At 40.0% G+C, this 22,362-nt stretch overlaps 1 protein-coding gene across 1 annotated transcript in view; it reads right to left on the minus strand.

The window, feature by feature from the left end:
• The window catches only part of pygb (phosphorylase, glycogen; brain), a 102,843-nt gene that overhangs the window by 65,156 nt on the left and 15,325 nt on the right, over positions 1–22,362 (minus strand). The window contains exons 2-6 of the mRNA XM_072581302.1: positions 19,181–19,282; positions 17,125–17,203; positions 13,400–13,503; positions 2,080–2,211; positions 484–595 (exon numbers count right to left, since the gene is read on the minus strand). Of these exons, the coding sequence (XP_072437403.1) occupies positions 484–595; positions 2,080–2,211; positions 13,400–13,503; positions 17,125–17,203; positions 19,181–19,282 (529 nt within the window). The remainder of the gene's footprint in view (positions 1–483; positions 596–2,079; positions 2,212–13,399; positions 13,504–17,124; positions 17,204–19,180; positions 19,283–22,362) is intronic.

A 22,362-nucleotide genomic window follows, 5' to 3' on the forward strand; every position in this document is an offset into this window, starting at 1 on the left:
TGAAGGAGATTAGTGAATCAGATGGGTTTTTCCAACAATCAGCAATGGATTCACGGTCATCATTCGACACTTGATTCCAGATTTTTATTGAATTCAAACTCCACAACCTGCTGAAGCAGGATTTGAACCCAGGTCCCCAGAATATTACCTGGGTCTCTGGAATAACAGTCCAGCAATAATACCACCAGGCCATCACCTATATTATTGGGGCCTGAACACTCACTGACTCATTAAAAGCTATCCCTCTGGAACATGCCTTCTCGTTACCTCTTCTTCAAAACCTCTAACATACATCGCCAAAGTTATGACATTGATCGCCTGTCCAAAATTTCTTCAATTCTTGCTCAAAGGCATTCTTTCAAATGAGGACCACTAAAGAGGTGTATAATGACAACAGTAAGCCATATATTGTAGAATAAAACAGTAGTTATATAAAGGGGTACAAGATCTACACAATGTCAGATTAGTTTTCTAACAACTTACAGTCTTTGAGGTTGAAATCATTGGGAGCCTTGGCAGACCACAATCTCATGGTGTTGACAGTGTTGTTCTTGAATCCTGGCACTGGAGTATCATACGGCATGGCAAGGACAACCTGTTCCCATTAGCATAAGGTCATTATTTGGCACATAGGACTCTTCATCAGAAACAATGATGCAATACTTGCCATCAAACAATTAAATTCATTCACACTATATTGTGTAGTTTCAATGCAATTTTAAAAACAAATTTGGATTGGATTTTAATTATTTTCCATAGGAGATTCAGCTATTCAGTCATACTTTGCCATTCAATTAGATTTTGATCTCCATCCGCTGAATATCTTTTAACTACCTTATTCAACAAAATTCCATTGATTCAGTCTTCAAACTCCAACTCTCCCCCTAGAACTTCAGCTGTTTTAGGATAAAGAATTCTAGACTTCTTCTGTATCTTGCAGATCAATCCTCTGAGTTCCAAACTCAAGGAAATTTGTCATATCTGCAAGCTGCCTTTGCAATTTAATTTTCTAAATCTCTGATTCTGATTCAGATGCGCTGTATCCCCTTGAAAGCTTCCTTCCTGAGATGCAGTGCCAGAACTGAGCACATTACTTCAGGTAGAATCTGATGAAGGTATTGTACAATGGCTGCAGGATTTCAACTGCCTTATTGCATTCTAGCTCCCTCAAGATGAAGACCACCATTCCTTTTCACACCTGTACACTGGTAAGAGGTTTACAGTAGAATATAATTGGGAAAGCAAAACAGGAAAAGAAAAACAATGCCGAGGCAGTCTCAGGGTTGCAAACAGATTTTCTTAAATCTGTTCGCAGACAATTTGCTTGCAAGTCAGAACACAATGCAGAACAATATCAAACAGCTGTTCATAACTATGGGAAAATGTTCATATGGCAGATCTTTAAAATTAGTATTAATACACGCCTGCATGGGACCAGGTTTGTAAGTATGAGCATTCAGAAGTTGCACATTCATAGGTCAGTGACTGTCTATAATATTTTAGTATTGCATCCTTTCATTGCACCATCAAGTGAAGACAAAATTTGTTTCCTTTTCAGACTCCCAAGGCTTAGCAACCTGTATGAAGTGTGAACAACTTGAAGTCATTTTATTGAACTGACTCACAGACAGTCAGCACCACTATCTTTTGCTGTCAGGAATTGAGACGAAAATATTGTACCATAGAATGGTAGGTTATAGCTTTATGGGGATGAAATTCATTTAATTTCTGAACCAAAAATATCAGAATGTCTACTTGAAGAGAAACATTTGTAGAATTATGGGAAGGAAACAGGTTATTTGGGGCTAAGTGAATAGTTCTTTGATAGAGCTGACAAGACTGATGAGTGTTTTCTGTGCTGTGTGATTATATTAATACTTTCCCCATCTATTATTTTCACACAAAAGATTCAAAAATATAGAACTCTCATCCCTCCAAACAAGCTGTGAAGGTTCAAGGGGCTGGAATAGTTGATTTCTGTTCCCCTAACAAAAATAAAGTTATGTGGTTTGATAATGTGACTGAACTCTGTGGTTTATTCCTAAAGCTCCTATGTATTACAGGTTAAGCAGTACATACCTGAGTATCAACCCATCTGATGCCATCTGCGGTATGTTCAACCCGCCCATGGAAATGAACAGGGAGCATGTATTCGGGCCGTGCCTTTTCCCATGGGTTACCATAGCGTAACCAATCATCAGCTTCCTCTACCTGCAAGTAAAATGTTAAAAACTATTATTAAACAAAACAAATGAACTAAAAAGGGTTGCAAAGTATTATCTCCTATTGAATCTTTTTTTCTAAAGCACTATGCGTTTTCTAGTTTAGAAACAAAAAATTAAAATGAATGTAAAAATATAAACTGCAAATACTAATTTTTGGTACAAGAATAAAGGAGTGGATTACATAGGCTATAAGACACTGGGACAGGTCACTCCACTTAAATCTACGTCAACATTATGCTCCACTGGTGTCTTCCCCGCAAAACTGGTTAACTCAATTGGCTGGACAGCTGATTTGGAATGCCATCAGAATAATGTCATCAGTACAAGTTCAATTCCCATGTGCGTCACCACAAAAGGTCCTGCTTTCTCAGCTGGTGACCTTGAGGCTAAACTCACTATCAGTTGTCTCTGTCTAATGAGAGAGCAGCCAATGGTCCTATAGCAATTTTCATTTCATTCCTCACCTAAATCTATCATTGTAACTATCTATCATCTGCTTCCTCAAATGTTTATCTAGTTTCTCCTTAACAGCATTTATGTCATTTGCTTCAACCAGTCCTTATGTTAGCAAATTCCACATTCTTACCACTCTTTGGGTGTAATTTCTTTGAATTACCTATTGTATTTTGTGATGATTATCTAATATTAATGGCCTGTACGTTGTGGTCTTACCTAAAAGTGGTATCATTCTTTCTGTATCCACTCTATCATAATTTTTAAAACCTCTATCAGATCTGCTTCAGACTTATTTTAGAGAAAGAAAAATTAGTCAGAGAGATCAGCACAGACTAAGCCCATTCATCATTTCCTATATATACTCTTGTATTTCTAGTATAATCATAGCAAATCTTCTCTGTGCCCTCTTCAGCCCAACTTTCTTAGCTCCTTCATGAGGTGGGCAATGGTGAGTCCATTCAGAAAGACTGGAAACAAAAAGAGTTGCTTGACATAAAAAAAAAACAAATTTCCCTCCTAAGGTTTAAACAGTGCAGATGAAAATTTCACACAGTTACATCTCACTATATATAAATGAGGTGAGATCAGGTACCAAATTTCCTATTCTCCCACTCAGCAGAGAGAGAAACTAAACAGATAATTTCTGACATGAAAGTCAGATCAGGTACCTGGCAGCTCCAGCTCAATGCTTGCTACTTTGAGCCTCCATCTTGGTCAGCCGTCCCCAGCATCTGAATGTACACTCCATGGACAGTGAGCATGTGCACGACCGATCCACAGAGATTGGCATCAGACATACACAAGCATTGTATCGTCATGGTGCATTTCAGATTTACTTGGAACAGAGATCACCACTTCAGTGCTGAACCTAGGAGTGCACCAATCCCTGATATTGCAATGATGTCCCAAGGCAGCTTTTCCCCACAGGGACAGGCACCCATCTCATGCTTTGGAAGAGGGTGCAAGGCTTTGGAATATGGTGTGCCAAACAACTCTCAGCTTGGTCTTTTAATGCTCACTCATTTCACATCTGCTTGAAGGCTCACAAAATCTCTATCTTGTCTTGCTGCAATTTTATACCTTACTCAGAATTCCCAGTACTTCTATTTGGACTTACCATTTAGCACTGACAACAGCAGGCAAGTTGTCATGGTTGTGAGCAGTTATGTGTCAAGGTGGAGCACAGATTTTTGTATGGCATTGTATTCCATCAATGTCACACCTACAGCATGTTTCAGCAGCTTACATGGCACATGCTTCAGCCAAGTCATGTCTCAAAGTCTATGGATAGTAATCTTTAGTCAAGTCAAAAAGGAGTATTGTTAGTCAGGGGTATCACTGAAGCCAATTAAGAACTGTGTTTGACCTCAGTCCAAGGCTCAGACACAGTCAATCAGCTATTTGGGGAAGTCAAGGTCAAGGGTTCTGTCTTGCCACAATATGGGGCATGGGCAATAGTCAGTCCTGCCAGTCCAGTGCAAACAGTTCAGGGACTAGTTCATTGTCAACTCCGGAACTGCACCGATACCAGTCAGGATTCCAGTCACTCATCAGTCGAGGTTATCAGGCAGGGTGAAAGGTCATGGGCCACAATCAGTCCTGGGTAGTCCGCTCACTTAAACTCAAGGGGGATTATCAGGGGCCATCACTGTGGTAGAGGAGTTGAGAAAGTGAAATGTAGAAATAGCAGGCAGTACTTTGGGATGCAAAAGGGACAAACTAGTTAAAGGAGAAAACTGAACCTAAGTGAGATTGATTTTGAATAATGACTGGTCATGTTATTAAAAAAATGTCAGTTGCTCCCAATGTTCTCCAAACAGAATAGTCTCTCAGGATGCAGAGAAGGTACGGAAGCCCCACGAGCAGGACCTCCTCAATGCCATTTCCTCCAGATGAGCATGGTGCATTGCTGCCACAGACTTAAGATGCCCTGCAACACCATCAGAAAATTATGCCATCTGCAGGACACGGGATTTGCAGCCTGAAAGGGTGGATAACTATCCAGGTCATGACTGTGTTAAATTTTTATTCAAATAGCTGCTTGCAATGTGGTGACCCAAGCAAAATCTCTCAGTCTTCAGCCCACAAATGTATCAAGATTGTTGACAATGCAATTCATGACAAATCACACCACTTCGACTCATCTCCCTGTGATAAGGTCAGTGCTGCAGCTCAAACAGTAGGCTTCGTCAACATAGCTGGCTTACCCCAGGTGCATGGTGCTATATATAGACCATATACTTGTTGTGTTGAGTGCACCACATCCTAACATGGCTGACTTCATCAATAGAAAGGGGTTCATTCCATCAATGTAGGAATCAGCTGTGATCATCAGTATCACATCATAAAAGTGATGACCTCAGTGGTGGGAAAGATGCTGGAGTCTATTATAAAGGATGAAATTACGGCACATCTGGATAATAGTAACAGGATAGGACAGAGTCAGCATGGATTTATGAAGGGGAAATCATGCTTGACTAATCTTCTTGAATTTTTTGAGGATGTAACTCGGAAGATGGACGAGGGAGATCCAGTGGATGTAGTGTACCTGGACTTTCAGAAAGCTTTTGATAAAGTCCCACACAAGAGGTTAGTGAGTAAAATTAGGGCGCACGGGATTGGGGGCAAAGTACTAGATTGGATAGAGAATTGGTTGGCTAATAGGAAACAAAGGGTAGTGATTAACGGCTCCATTTCGAAATGGCAGGCAGTGACCAGTGGGGTACCGCAGGGATCCGTGCTGGGACCGCAGCTTTTTACAATATATGTAAATGATATAGAAGATGGTATCAGCAATAACATTAGCAAATTTGCTGATGACACAAAGCTAGGTGGTAGGGTGAAATGTGATGAGGATGTTAGGGGATTACAGGGTGACCTGGACAAGTTAGGTGAGTGGGCAGATGCATGGCAGATGCAGTTTAATGTGGATAAATGTCTGGTTATCCACTTTGGTGGCAAGAACAGGAAGGCAGATTACTACCTCAATGGTATCAAATTAGGTAAAGGGGCTGTTCAGAGAGATCTGGGTGTTCTTGTCCACCAGTCAATGAAGGCAAGCATGCAGGTACAGCAGGTCGTGAAGAAGGCTAATAGCATGCTGGCCTTCATAACAAGAGGGATTGAGTATAGAAGCAAAGAGGTGCTTCTGCAGCTGTACAGGGCCCTGGTGAGACCACACCTGGAGTACTGTGTACAGTTCTGGTCTCCAAATTTGAGGAAAGACATTCTGGCTATTGAGGGAGTGCAGCGTAGGTTCACGAGGTCAATTCCTGGAATGGCAGGATTGCCTTACACGGAAAGACTGAAGCGACTGGGCTTGTATACCCTTGAGTTTAGAAGACTGAGAGGGGATCTGATTGAAACGTATAGGATTATGAAAGGACTGGACACTCTGGCAGGAGGGAACATATTTCCGTTGATGGGGGAGTGCCGAACCAGAGGACACAACTTAAAAATACGGGGTAGACCATTTAGGACAGAGATGAGGAGAAACTACTTCACCCAGAGAGTGGTGGGTGTGTGGAATGCTCTGCCCCAGAGGGCAGTGGAGGCCCAGTCTCTGGATTCATTTAAGAAAGAATTGGATAGAGCTCTTAAAGATAGTGGAGTCAAGGGGTATGGAGATAAGGCTGGAACAGGATACTGATTAGGAATGATCAGCCATGATCATATTGAATGGCGGTGCAGGCTCGAAGGGCAGAATGGCCTACTCCTGCATCTATTGTCTATTGTCTATTGATGGCCTTGTACCCTGGAAGGTTCTACATTGCCAGTATCTTGGAGAACTCTCATGTCCCTGCTTTGTTTCAGGGATCAATCCTTACAAGGACGGTTACTGGGAGACAAGGGCTACCTTTCATAACCGTGGCCGATGATTCTACTATACAATCCTCTGAATACGGCCAACCATATTTGGCCAACACATCCCATTCTTCTACCAGAACTATGGAGGAGCAGACAATGGACACCCTGAAGATGAGGTTCTGGTGTTTCAATTGGTCTTGGGGGACCTTACACTATAGTCCAGACAGAGTGTACCACATGGTGTGCCCTGCACAACTGGAGAATGCAGAGGAGGGGGGAAGAAGAGATGTGATGGATGTAATTAGCTGAGCACATGGCAGCAGTCCTCCAAGCAACAAGATGAGAACATCAGGTAGGAAGAACATCAACTTCAGCTGTGCAGTTTTGGGCGCTACAAACCAGACAACATTTAATTGACACCCACTTCCAATAAATAGTAGTTGGGAGAGTTGATCATTTGTTGCTTCTCGCTAATCAAGCAGGGCCTGTTAGTTCCCGGGAGCAAACACAACCTTTCTTTGTTTGCTTTGTCTTTGCTTTTGCTAACGTTTGAAAAATTTTAAGATTTGTAACTGTTTGAAGGTTTTCCAATTTGTGATGCTCCCACATTAAACAATGATACATGGTGTTAGGGAAAATAATAACACTCCCTTATACAGAGCTCTAACATGGTATAGGTTCAAGGATAGGTAGCTGTTGTGGCTTGATTCTTAATCTGCAGTTATTGGGCATTTCAATTCTAACCCATTAGAACTGATGGCTAGTTCTAGGTTTCCTTTTTTTTTGAAAAAAAAAGAAAGGCTGTGATTACCTGTGGCACAGCTTTTAGAGATTGCAGTACTTGCATTTCAATATCTCTTTGTTCCACTACCCCAACAATTGGTTGCACTTTATAAATGAATGATCTTATTCTTCCTACAAGATGTACCACTTCATATTTATCTGTGCTGAATTTAATTTTCCAATTATTTGCTCCTTCTGTGAATTATCATCTTGTAATTTGTTGCACTCTTCCTCAATGTTAACTACATCCTCTGCCACACTCCTGTTAGTGTTTTCTGCAAATTTAGAAATTGTGTTTTTGAGAGGTATTTCTCATATCATATGAACTAAAGAATGCTGTATATATAGTATATTCTTGACTATTTAATCTCCATTTGACATCTCGCATGACACAATGGGAACAGTCTAGTCTCAGATCTTTGGAAATACATTATATAACTTATTGCTTTGAGCGTGAATTGTAGCTTAGTGGTAACTATTTCTCATCTCAGAGAAGATTATGGTCAAAAGATCACTACAGAGGCCTGAGCAATACTCTAGTCAATATTTATTCTCAAATAATAGCACTGGGATCATCACAAGGCACCAAATTGGCAGCCACTGTTGTACAAATGACAACAATTCAAAAATAATAAATTGGTCATAGAGTCAGAGTCATAGAGACATACAGCACAGACCAGACCCTTTGGTCCAACTCATCCATGCCAACCAGATATTCCAACCCAATCTAGTCCATTTGCCAACACTAGGCCCATATCCCTCTAAACCCTTCCAATTTATATACCCATTCAGACGCCTTTTAAATGCTGCAATTATACCAGCCTCCACTATTTCCTCTGGCAACTCATTTCACACACACATCACCCTCTGTGAAAATGTTGCCCCTTAAGTCTCTTTTAGATCTTTTTCCCTCTCACGCTAAACCTATGCCCTCTAGTTCTGGACTCCCCAACCCAGGGAGAAGACTGTCTATTTATCTTACCCATGCCCCCTCATGATTTTATAAACCTCTATAAGGTCACCCCTCAGCCTCTGACATTCCATGGAAAATAGCCGCAGCTTATTCAGCATCTCCCTTTAGCTCAAATCCTCCAACCCTGGCAACATCCTTGTAATATTTTCTGAACCCTTTTAAGTTTCACAACATCCTTCCGATAGGAAGACCAGAATTTCATGCAATACTCCAACAGTGGCCTAACCCATGTCCTGTACAGCTGCAACATGACACCCCAACTTAGGTACTCAATACTCTGACCAATAAAGGAAAGCATACCAAACGCCGCCTTCACTATCCTATCTACCTGCGATTCTACTTTCAAGGAGCTATGAACCTGCACTCCAAGGTCTCGTTGTTTAACAACACTCCCTAGGACCTTACCATTAAGTGTACAAGTCCTGCTAAGATTTGCTTTCCCAAAATGCAGCACCTCACATTTATCTAAATTAAACTCCATCTGCCACTCCTTAGCCCATTGGCCCATCAGATCAAGATCCTGTTGTAATCGGAGGTAACCCTCTTCGCTGTCCACTACACCTCCAACTTTGGTGTCATCTGCAAACTTACTAATTATACCTATGTTCACATCCAAATCATTTATATAAATGACAAAAAGTAGTGGACCCAGCACCAATCCTTGTGGTGCCCCACTGTTTACAGGTCTCCAATCTGAAAAACAACCTCCACCATCACCCTCTGTCTTCTAACTTTGAGCCAGTTCTGTATCCAAATGGCTAGTCCTCCCTGAATTCCATGAGATCTAACCTTGCTAACCAGTCTCCCATAGGGAACCTTGTTGAATACCTTACCAAAGCCCATATAGATCAGGTCTACTGCTCTTCCCTCAATCCTCTTTGTTACTTCTTCAAAAAGCTCAATTAAGTTTGAGATATGATTTCCCATGCACAAAGCCATGCTGACTACCCACTAATCAGTCCTTGCTTTTCCAAATAAGTGTAAATCCTGTCCCTCAGGAGTCCCTCCAACAACTTGCCTACCAACGACGTCAGGCTCACTGGTCTATGGTTCCCTGGCTTATCCTTCGTACTTTTCTTAAATAGTGGCACCACGTTAACCAACCTCCAGTCTTCCGGCACCTCACCTATGACTTTCGATGATACAAATATCTCAGCAAGGTGTCCAGCAATCACTTCCCTAGTTTCCCAGAGTTCTAGAGTACACCTGATCAGGTCCTGGGGACTTATCCACCTTTACCAGTTTCAAGACATCCAGCACTTCCTCCTCTGTAATATGGACATTTTTCAAGATGTCACTATCTATTTCCCCACATTCTATACCTTCTGTGTCCTTCGCCACAATAAATCCTGATGAAAAATACTCGTTTTAATATATCCACCATTTCCTGCAGCTCCACACAAAGCCCTACTGATCTTTGAGGGGCCCTATTCTCTCCCTAGTTACCTTTTGTCCTTAATATATTTGTTAAAACCCTTTGGATTCTCCTTCACCTTATTTGCCAAAGCTATCTCATGTCCCCTTTTTGCACTCCTGATTTCCTTCTTAAGTATACTCCTACTTCCTCTATACTCTAAGTATACTCTCATAATATCTTGTCTATGACTGACATATACCACTTACTTTTGCTTAACCATACCCTCAATTTCTCTTGTTATCCAGCATTTCCTACACCTACCAGCCTTTCCTTTCACCCTAACAGGAATATATTGCCTCTAGACTTTCATCACCTCATTTCTGAAGGCTTCCCATTTTCCAGTCATCCCTTTACGTGCAAATGTCTGCCCCCAATCAGCTTTTGAAAGTTGTTGCGTAATACTGTTAAAATTAGTCTTCCTCCGATTTAAAACTTCAACTTTTAGATTTGGTCTATCCTTTTCCATCACTATTTTAAAAACTAATGGAATGATGGTTGCTGGCCCCAAAGTGCTTCCCCACTGACCTCAGTCACCTGCCCTGCCTTATTTCCCAAGAATAGTCAAGTTTTGCATCTTCTCTAGTAGGTACATCCACATACTGAATCAGAAAATTTCTTGTACAGACTTAAATTCCTCTCCATCTAAACCCTTAACATTATAGCAGTCCTAGTCCATATTTGGAAAGTTAAAATCCTCTACCATCGCCACCCTATTATTCTTAGAGAACTGAAATCGCCTTACCAATTTGTTTCTCAATTTCCTGCTGACTATTAGGGGTCTATAATACAATTCCAATGAGGTGATCATCCCTTTCCTATTTCTCAGTTCGACCCAAATTACTTCCCTGGATATATTTCTGGGAATATCTTCCCTCAGTACAGCTGTAATGCTATCCTTTATCAAAAATGCCACTCCCCCCTCCTCTCTTGCCTCCCTTTCTATCCTTCCTGTAGCATTTGTATCCTGGAACATTAAGCTGCCAGTCCTGTCCATCCCTGAGCCATGTTTCTGTAATTGCTATGATATCCCAGTCCCACGTTCCTAACCATGCCCTGAGCTCACCTGCCTTCCCTGTTAGGCCCCTTGCACTGAAATAAATGCAGTTAAAAATTTATCAGCCCTACCTTGTTCTCTGCTTTGTCCCTGCCTGCGTGACTCACTTCGTTTCTCAACTGTACCAGTCTTACACTGATCTCCTTCCTCACTATCTACCTGGCCCCACCACCCCCACCTTAAATCCTCCTGAGCAGCTCCAGCAAATCTCTCTGCCAGTATATTAGTCCCCTTCCAATTCAGGTGTAATCCATCCTTCTTGTACAAGTCACATCTATGCCTGGAGAGATTCCAATGATCCAAAAATGTGAATTCTTCTCCCATAAACCAGTTCCTCAGTCACGCATTCATCTGCTCTATCCTCCTATTCCGATCTTCAGGAGCAATCCAGGAATTACTACCCTCGACAATCTCCTTTTTAAATTTGTGCCCAACTTTCTATATTCTCCCTTCAGAATCTCATCCTCTTCCCTTCCTAGGTCATTGGTTCCAATGTGTACAATGACCTCCTGCTGGGTCCTCTCCCCTTTGAGAATATTCTATGCTCCTTTTGAGACATCCTTGTTCCTGGCACTAGGGAGGCAATACGCCATTCTGATTTTCCGCTACTGGCCACAGGAATATCTGTCTGTGCCTCTGACTTGAGGGTTCCCTAACACAATTGATCGCTTGGAACCCGATCTGCCGGTCCTGGTAGGTCATGAAAAGTAGTTTATAAATGCCAGTTCCTTTACTTTTTCTTTTATCAGATTGCGCAGGAGCAACCTCGAATGAGTCATCCTTTTATCTGTAACAGGCCACATTGTTTTAACTTTGGACTGAAATTATTTAAATTCAGTTGCCCATTTTTCTCAAAGGGGGAAAAAAAACAAAGATGTTTGTGGAATACTAGTTTTCAGAAGAGTTCTGATGAAGAGTCACTGGATTCATAATATTAATTCGGTTTTCTCCCACAGAAAAAGACTGAGCCCAGGATCCAACAAATCAACCAATGAACTAAAGACTAGTTGGCATTCTACAAATAACACGGAGGCATTATCAAAGAAAGGAAAATAGACTGTAGAACCAACCTAGCTAACTTTTAGATTTTGGGCTAGTGTTACAGAATTATATTCTTCAGATGATTCCCTCTTGCTCCTTCCCCCGCTCATATATTTGTGATTGTCTGTTTGTTTTGGTGTGTGCATATGTTGGATGCAGATAGAAGTTTTAAAAGGGGCAATATTTAAGTTACATAAATTAGAAATATTTTCCTTTTACCATTTTTGTCTAAATTATACAGTTATAGATTAACAATTCATCAGGTCTACTTTTTCCTTTTGCTTAAAATAGTTTGACTATAATAAATAGTTGCTTTCTTGTTAAGGTAAAAAATAATATTCTGTATATTGGATAATTACTGGAAAAGGAAGCACAAATTGCAATGCCTGATGAACTCATAACCAGTATGTGAATGCAGACAGGATAACAAGATGAACTTCATTTCATGAATACTGTGTTTGGAAAAAATCAATGAATTATTAACCACTAAGTTGTCAGTAGCTGGCAGAAATTAATTAGAATTCACTTTTGCTCCTATAAATAGGCACAGACTGAAACAGTGATTGGTGGTTGAGCAGGTACATGCTCAGAAATGGACGTACATGTCTATAGAAGTAGGTACAAATAGGCTTTAATTCATTCTTTCAATTGACTTCTGGAGTACAATACGACTTAATATGGAAGTGTTTCCAAATTATAGACTGGCGCACTCTGTGGAAGAGATTACTTTTTATACCTATCTACTGCAATTTGCTAATCAGTATGCATATGCCTCTGAAATACTTCAGACCTCGCCATTTCCTAATATCCAATGATATCCAATCTATCCGGTTATCATTCAAAATGAATCACCTCACACCTACTAGTAGTGAAACCTATTTGCCAATTTCATGCACTTAGTATCGCGCTCTCTGTAATGTTATGCCCCTAATGTACTATGAGCATTTCTTTCTGTAGTTAGCATGTGACTCTACTTTGCTATTTAAGCTATTAAGAATTTTAAGTTAATACTTCAGGTCCTAGTACAGATCCTCATGGCACACCACTAAACTCCTCTTTCCAATTATACATCCATCAACCACATTCTTGTCTGTTGTCATCTAACTGGTTCTCTAAACAGCTCAATGATTGCTTTCAATTCCAAAATCTTTAATTTTAGCTACTCATACGTCAATCTGTAGAATTATTGCATATCAATCACATTAGTAATGCACAAGTGGTGGCTTAGATTCTGCTTGCTTACATATGTAGGAACCAACTGAAAAATTATTGATGGTTGGAGGTTTACAATATATAGAGGAACCTCGATTATCTGGCACTCGATTAACTGAATTCTGGATTATCCAAACAAGATCACAAAGTCCCAATGCTTAGCTAACTATGTTATCCGGCTACTGACTGAAATACTCCCTGCCGGTATCCTTCAGATAATCAAGGTTCCTCCATACAGGGTGCTTCTCTTATGTAAAAGCTTATTAAGGATTAGGCTCCAGAGTTCTTTTCATCATCTACCATGCAAGAGGTGACAGCTTATTGGAAGTTAGATCTATGTGAATTAACCAAACAACAATAATCAATGATCGCATATTACACGCTTTTGTTCAACAGATCATTAAAGAATTCAATTATTCCAGAAAACTCACCTGCCAGCCATTATGAATCTTCTGATTAAAAATACCAAATTCATAGCGAATTCCATAGCCATATGCTGCCAAACCCAGTGTGGCCATTGAATCAAGGAAGCAGGCTAAATTCAAGAATAAAAATAATTAGCCGAAGCGCTAGCTTTCACTTTCCAATGGTTGGTCACATTATAATAAATAGAGTTTTCATTTAGTGGCACTGGTTTTGCATTGCAATATACCTGAACTTGGTTAACCCAGTGCAAAAGATCAATGCATTTTAGGTGTTACACCCAGTCTGAATTATTTAGATGGTCACTTGAGCTGGTTGAAAAAGAAATGTAGAGCTGGAAGCTGTCCCTTTCCAAAAGGAAAACTGGCTACACTACCCCAATTTGAATTAATCGCTATCAAGCACTTTTGCCAAATGCATCATTTGCACCTTCCAGGAGCCTTTTTTTTAAGCTAAAGGATATTTAATTTTGCATTTACATTTTTAAAAACCTGACACAATTACATGCCAGTAAACAAAAACAAAAACTCTACAGAATTATTTAAGTTTTTGATAACCATGTTACTCACTTGGTGAATTAAACACATATTATAAACAGGAGACAGGGAGGTCTGCAGATACTGGAGATCAGAGTTGAGAGTGTGTTGCTGGAAAAGCACAGCAGGTCAGGCAGCATTCCTGATGAAGGGCTCTGGCTCGAAACATTCATTTTCCTGCTCCTCGGGTGCTGTCTGACCTGCTCTGCTTTTCCAGCAACACACACTCAACATATCATCATCTGGGATCAACAGTGTCATCAAACAATTGGAGTAAAAAAAGCAGCAGTACATCAGCCCTCCTGCAGAAATAGTGCCTAAGACCTAATCCCATTGCAGTCAATGAAATTATATCAGATGCTGTAGAGAACAGGCAGCCAATCTGACACTTTCCATTTTGTGCCATCACAGTGAATGAATTTCTACCCCATCATTTTTGTGATAAACCCAATTCCATCTGTATTAAAACAACTGATGAACATAAATACATTACAGTCATAGAGACATACAGCACAGGAACAGACACTTCAGTCCAACTCGTCCACGCTGACCAGATATCCCAAACCAATCTAGTCCCACCTGCCAGCACCTGGCCCATATCCCTCCAAACCCTTCCTATTCATATATCCATCCAGATGCCTTTTAAATGTTGCAATCGTACCAGCCTCCACCACTTCCTCTGGCAGCTCATTCCATACACGTACCACCCTCTGCATGAAAAAGTTACCCCTTAGGTCTCTTTTATATCTTTCCCCTCTCACTCTAAACCTATGTCCTCTAGTTCTGGACTCCCCGACCCCAGGGAAAAGGCCTTGTCTATTTATCCTATCCACGCCCCTCAATTTTGTAAACCTCTAAGGTCACCCCTCAGCATCCGACGCTCCAGGGAAAACAGCCCCAGCCCATTCAACCTCTCCCTATAGCTCAAATCCTCCAACCCTGGCAACGTCCTTGTAAATCTTTTCTGAGCCCTTTCAAGTTTCACATCATCCTTCCGACAGGAAGACGACCAGAATTGCACACAATATTCCAACAGTGGCCTAATCAATGTCTTGTACAGCTGCAACATGACCTCCCAACTCCTGTACTCAATACTCTGACCAATAAAGGAAAGCATACCAATTGCCTTCTTCACTATCCTATCTACCAGTGACTTCACTTTCAAGGAGCTATGAAGCTGCACTCCAAGGTTTCTTTGTTCAGCAACACTCCCTAGGACCTTAATATTAAGGGTACAAGTCCTGCTAAGATTTGCTTTCCCAAAATGCAGCATCTCACATTTATCTAAACTCCATCTGCCACTTCTCAGCCCATTGGCCCATCTGATCGAGATCCCGTTGTAATCTGAGTTAACCTTCTTCGCTGTCCACTACACCTCCAATTTTGGTGTCATCTGCAAACTTACTAACTATACCTCTTATATAAATGATTTGGATGTGAGCATAAGTGATGAAAATAGTGGACCCAGCACTGGTCCTTGTGGCACTCCACTGGTCACAGGCCTCCAGTCTGAAAAACAACCCTCCACCACCACCCTCTGTCTTCTACTATTGAGGCAATTCTGTATCCAAGTGGCTAGTTCTCCCTGTATTCCATGAGATCTAACCTTGCTAGCCAGTTTCCCATGGGGAACCTTGTCGACTGCCTTACTGAAGTCTATATAGATCACATCCACTGTTCTACCCTCATCAATCCTCTTTGAAGAAGTTGACAAAAAACTCAATCAAGTTTGTGAGACATGATTTCCCACGCAAAAAGCCATGTTGACTATCCCTGATCAGTCCTTGCCTTTCCAAATACATGTACATCTTGTCCCTCAGGATTCCCTCCAACAACTTTCCCATGACTGACATCAGGCTCACAGGTCTATAGTTCCCTGGCTTGTCCTTACCACCCTTCTTAAACAGTAACACCACATTAGCCAATCTCCAGTCTTCCAGCACCTCACCTGTGACCATCATTGATGCAAATATCTCAGTAAGAGGCCCAGCAATCACTTCCCTAGCTTCCCACAGAGTTCTAGGGTACACCTGATCAGGTCCTGGGGACTTAGCCACTTATGCATTTCAAGACATCCAGCACTTCATCCTCTGAAATATGGACATTTTTCAAGATGTCACCCTCTATTTCCCTACATTCTATATCTTCCATGTCTTTTTCCACAGTAAATAGCACCGAGAAACATTTTAAGGTGCAAATAAATAATTACATTCTAAAACACTGCCTGGTTGTACAGATTCATAAAGACTTATATGTTCTGCAACAAAAGAATTAATTTGAGCAGACAATTGAACCAAAACTCGATTTTGAAAAACTGGTACACTTTAGAACACAATTGCACCCTAACGAAAACTCTACTTCAAGCTGTCAGTACCAACTCGCCAGTCATTTACATCAGTCATAATTGTATTGAATGACAAAGCATGCTCAAAGGGCTGAATATTTCACTTCTGGACTAGTAAAAGTAGTATTTGTCAGGTGAGACATTAAACTGAGGTTCCATCTACCATTTGATGATGTAAGCAAGAGATTTCACAATGTTATTTTAAGAATTCACCTGAAGTTATGGCCCAATATTTAGTACTCAATCAACATCTAAACACCCTGAACACCACCACTTCACCAACCTTGAAATCACTTTCCATTTTATTTAATTCCAGTTTATGGAACCTGTACGAAAATTGGCTGCTGAATTTCATTACAGTAGTTGAGGAAAATACCATACAAATGCAAATTCTTCCTTAATTGAAATAAATTGTGTGTCAACTGCAAAAAACGGCCACCGCTAGACTGACTCTGATTAATGGAAAGAAAGAATGTAAAACACTTATTTCAGAGCTAATATAAACTTCCTTCACAATTAAGATACTCTTGCTTGCCCACTGGAGATCCAGGCTTGTACACATTGCTGCCAATTGATGGGATGAGATAGGAGGTAAGCACACTGTTGACAAGTCACTTAACACTAGATTTCCCACACAATGTGTCACACTATTAAAACAAGTTCTATACAATATTGTTTTTGGACACAGTTCTCAGAAATATACTTACAAAAACATGAGGGGGAAAAGAGGGAGGACAGAATTCAAATGGATATCTGTCTTCAATTGAATTCTAAAATATTTATTTATATATGTGCACCAAGTAGAGGTGGACAGAGATTTTAGAGTTGCTTGTAAAATCAAAACTGTAATGACCTGCCAGTCGACCAAGACCACCGTTGCCAAGTCCAGCATCTTCTTCAATTTCTTCCAATTCTTCAATGTCTAAACCCAGCTAGGAGGGAGAAGAAAGGAATAAAAGTTTCAGCAAATAAGAATCAAACATTTAACATTTATTATAAATTCCCCTTGCTCTGCCAATATTACAGCAGAATATTGTAAATGTTCAAAATTTGAATTCAGGCAACATCTGTTGACTGAAATAAGGTTAAAGTTTTAGGTAATGAGCATTCATCAGAACTGTTCCAGCACTTCCACCTTTTCTTCTGTTTTAATTACTCTGTTTATTAAGAGTTGCAATTGGTCCAGGGTAAAAATACATTTATGCCCTTACATCCCTCTGACCAAATTTATATTTGGAATACTAAGTAGAAGCAATTTTGTTAATACCATGCATGTAGATTTAGCAGTAAGTTTCACAGGGAATGGATAACACTTAAAGGAGAAATTTGCAGGGCAATAGAGAAACAGCAGAAGATATAAGAAAAATTGGATCGCTACTTCAAAAGAGCTAGAATGGGTACAATGGGTCAAAACGTTCACCTTTTGTGCTGCAAGTACATACTAAGTTCAATCTTGTGAAATCTCTGTCCATTAGCGATATTGACTTATTTTAGCAATTGAAATTGTGTGTAGATTCTCAATATTCTGGATGGTGAATACATCAATGTAACCTCCTAAGTAATAAACATATGGTGCATCAATAAAATCCTCTTCAGGTTGAAGCACTATGATCACAGCCACTAGGAAACTCTGCTTGCCAAGCAAATATTGATGAATATCTAAGCATAGTACTACATAGACCAATGAAGTATAGATCAGAAAGCTGAGTACTCTGTGGTGTGATTGGAGATTACATTATGCTGCACCGTTTATTTGTGTATTTGCTATAAATTGGAATTTTCATAACACTGCAGATAAAAAGTTAAAATCAATTTTTGTGTCAGTGCTGTAATGCAACTTAAAGTTACAATATAGCTTTATTAAGATTATTAGCAGAAACATATACTCAAACAGAATAAAAAGCAGCTCCAATGTTAACCTGGACCACACTGCAGGAACATTGGCCAGCTTCTACAATTCATATCTACCCTTGCGTTCGATGGCTTCTATTGACTCCTGGCCCAGTTTCTCCCCGATTTTAACGTTCTCATTTTCACTGTATCACTCCTTACCACTGCCTTACAAATCTCTGAAACCTCAAACTTCCTCAGATGTTGGATACTTGCGCATTTCCCACCTTCTTCACTCCAACTTCTATGGCCAAATTTTCTCAATAAACTTCTTAACCTCTCTTCCTTGAAGCAGTTTCTCAAAACCTACGTTTGATCAAGTATTTAGTTACCTCTCCTAAGGACTCCTTTTTTCATGCAGTGTCAGTTTTTATCAGATTTACACTACTATACATTGACCTGGAATATTTCACCTTATCCAATTCAATAATACTGAGAGAATAGAGCATCACATGGATGGTAAGAGACTGATAGTAATTATAGCATATCCTAGTTAGACATAAGGAGGCTTTGCAGAAGTGAAATCAGGAAGTGTAAGTTCTGAAACAGAGACAATATTGCAGACACAAAATTAAACACTCTCTCAGTACAGTATTTGAAACTGCTCAAAAGTTGAACGCAACAGAGCACAGATCAAAATATGGAAATAAAAATGAAAATAAAACGACAGCTGGTGGAGAATGAAGGATGGAAATAAATAAATCTCATCTTTAACAGAATACTATTGATTAAACCAAGAACTTCATCCTTTGATACATGTCTATACAAACCAATGTCCACAAGAAAATTCAATAGAATAGATTCATTTTAATATGAAAAGGAGATTTTGTTCCTGGAACAGAATTAAAAGCAAAAGACAGTATCAAAATGGAACATCATGATGAAAATATTTGCTATATAATCATAAAGGTAACTAGAACACTACCAGCTAAGCAATAAAAGGCTCCAAATGTTACACTTTGTTTAATGCAAAAATGTTTTTGACCAATGAACTGGGTAATACAATACTACAAACCAACCTGATATATTGCTTCATCACTGGCATTCTCCAATCCCAAGTTCACCATAGTGTTCTGCAGGGTTCGGCCCATGTAGAACTCCAGAGACAGATAATAGATACGCTACAAAACATAGGAGAGAAAAAAACCGTTTATTATAACGGTGAAGGAAGATTTACATTTATATTGCACCTTTCATGACATCAGGGTGCCCTGAAGCACGTTATATTGAATGGAGTACTGCTGAAATATTGTCACGGTTAGGAAACTCAGCAGTTAATTTGTGCACTGCGAAGTCCCACAAACAGCAGTAAGACAATCAATTTTATTTATACTGAGCAAACTGTGTCTAAGTGAAGTCCATTTTGGAAACATTTAATGACTTTCAAAATTTCAAATGACATTTCTTTTCTTCTTTCACAAGATGTGGGCCTTGAAGGCATGGCCAGCATTTGTTGCCCACTCTCAATTGTCCTTGAACTGAGTGGCTCACTACGTTATTTCAGAGAGCAGTTAAGAGTCACCATAGTACTTTTGGTCTGGGGTCATACGTAGGCTAGACTCAGCAAGGACGACAGATCTCCTTCCCTAAAAAGGACATCAGTGAACCAGATGGGATTCTAAAACAATCAATGGCAGTTGTCACGGTCATCATTACTGAGCCTAGCTTTATATTCTAGATTTATTGCTTGAATCTAAATTCCACCACCTGCCATGACAGGATTTGTGCTCAAAGTCAAAGCGCTCCTAGATAACTAGTCTAGGTGATGTTACCACAATGCAACCACAGCATCAGATGCATTAACATAATGGCTACTTTACTGGAAACAAGAGAATGGCATCCATAGTCTAGAAAATATAAGCTGAATATTAATTGCAGGGCTCAATTGCAGGAAAGGAGCCTGAAGACGACTGTGGCACAGTTGTGAAGGAGATTTGACCAATTAAGAAGGGTTTCTCCAGATGTTCCGCCAAATAAAAGGATGGCAGGTCAACCCCACGACCTGAACGCCAATTGGGAACAGTTAAGGTTCTGGGCAACTTGCAGGCCCACACAGAAATATGGGTGCAGTCACTGTAGGTGGGAGGAGAAAGTGAGGACTGCAGATGCTGGAGATCAGAGCTTAAGATGTGTTGCTGGAAAAGCGCAGCAGGTCAGGCAGCATCCAAGGAGCAGGAGAATCGACGTTTCGGGCATCAGCCCTTCTTCAGGAAAGGTAGGTGGGAGGCCAGTGAAGACAACTGAAGATAGAAATACTCTCTGAACACTTGTAAATAACAAAACATACATTGACCGAGTTGTCGGGTTAACACAACAACAGGAGTACTCTTCTACAGAATGGTAATAAACTGCAGCTTTCTTACATCAGCATATCCAACATTACAGATATGCATCTGGTTATTGACACGTTGCCATAATTCCTCAAAGGGAATCCATCGAGGGGTCCACTTGGCTATTCTGATACACTTTTCTCATTTACTTTACTAGGTAACTGCTTGCCCAGTTCAAATACGTTTCTTATACATAGAAAAAACATCACTACCATTTAAAGTGAACTGCTAAAGGGTCACTTAATCAATTGCTAAAGTGTCGACCAGCTTGATGTTCTTACTCATTTTTAGTTAGGTCGTGCAATTATCATTCAAAAACTGCCATCCTTGTTTTCATCCTTCATGATGACCTTCGTTCCTCCCTATTTTCGCAAGCTTGTCCAGCCATACAATCTATCGGGATCTGTATTCCTCCAATTCTGCTCTCTTCCCATATTTATGGAAAGACACAAAGGAGTTGGAGGTGGCTCAGAGGTGGTTTACTAGATCGATACTATAAATCACAGCATGTCAGGCAGCATCCATGGAGGGAGAGCAAGCTAACATGGAGTCTAGATAACTCCTCTTCATTTTTGTTTTCAGTACAGATTCCAGCATCTGCAGTAATTTGCTCCTTTACTCGACTGATACCTGGAATGAGTGGATTGTCTTATGAAGATAGGTTGGACATGTGGACAATATGGATACTTTTTTTTCAGAAAAGTGAGCGGTGACTTGGTTGAAATGTATAAGATACTGAATAGTCTTGACAAGGTGGATATAAGAAGAGTCCTTCTTCTTGTGGGTGATTTCAGAACGGAGGGCCTCAATTAGGGGTTAACTTTTTCCAACAATAATGAAAAGAAACGTTTTCTCTTCAAGGCTTGCTCGACTTTGAAACAATCTGCTTAAAAATAAAGGAAGTGGGGTTGAACATTTTTAAAGCAGTAGTAAATTTATTCTGTTACTTAAAAATCATCTTAGGTTATCAGGAGTAGATGGAATGTGGAGTTCAAAACACAAATAAATCAGCCATGATCTAATTAAATGATAGAGCAGGCTCGAGATTCCATATGGTCTACTTCTGCTCCTATTTCATATGTTCGTAGGCTTGGGATCCAGAAAGGTAATTCAAAAACACATCATAGAATAGCACAAAGATTCACAAAGGCTATAGGAATGTTAGCCTCCACATTAGTGAACCAGATGGGATTTTACAACAATTAATGCCAGCTATTATGGTCATCATTCCTGAACCTAGTTTTATATCAATGAAATTTTGGCCTCTACATTTAGACTAGAATGTAGGAAGTTAGATGTAACACTATTCTTTGCAAAGCCCTAGCTAGGCCACATCTAGACTAATGGAGAAAACGACCACTGCAGGTGTTGGAGATCAGAGTTGAAGAGTTGGTGCTGGAAAAGCTCAGCTGGTCAAGCAGCAGGGGAATTAATGTTTCGAGCATAAGCTCTTCACCAGGAATTCCTGATGAAAAACTTCTGCTCAAAACATTGATTTTCTTGCTCCTTAGATGCTGCCTGACTGGCTGTACTTTTCCAGCACCACTCTTTCACATCTAGACTATAGCAGTTCTGGAAGGAACTAACAAAGGAAATGTATGCCTTGGAGAAACGTAATCTTACAAAGAATACTATCTGGATTCTCAGGATTAAATTACAAAGAATAATTAGATAAACTATGGTTGTATTTCCTTGAAGTTAGAAGATTATGGCTTTATGTGATCAAAGGTTTCAAGATATTAATAAAGTAGTGGGAGGAGAAAGAATTTTTCCTCTATCTACCCAGTTTGGGAATTCTACAATTTAGGAGCTTAGAATAAAAATAACAGCCAGAAGCCTAAGAAATTAAATTCGGAAACATCTTTACAATT

The sequence above is a fragment of the Chiloscyllium punctatum genome, chromosome 11, assembly GCF_047496795.1.
Source record: "Chiloscyllium punctatum isolate Juve2018m chromosome 11, sChiPun1.3, whole genome shotgun sequence".
Taxonomy (NCBI): domain Eukaryota; kingdom Metazoa; phylum Chordata; class Chondrichthyes; order Orectolobiformes; family Hemiscylliidae; genus Chiloscyllium; species Chiloscyllium punctatum.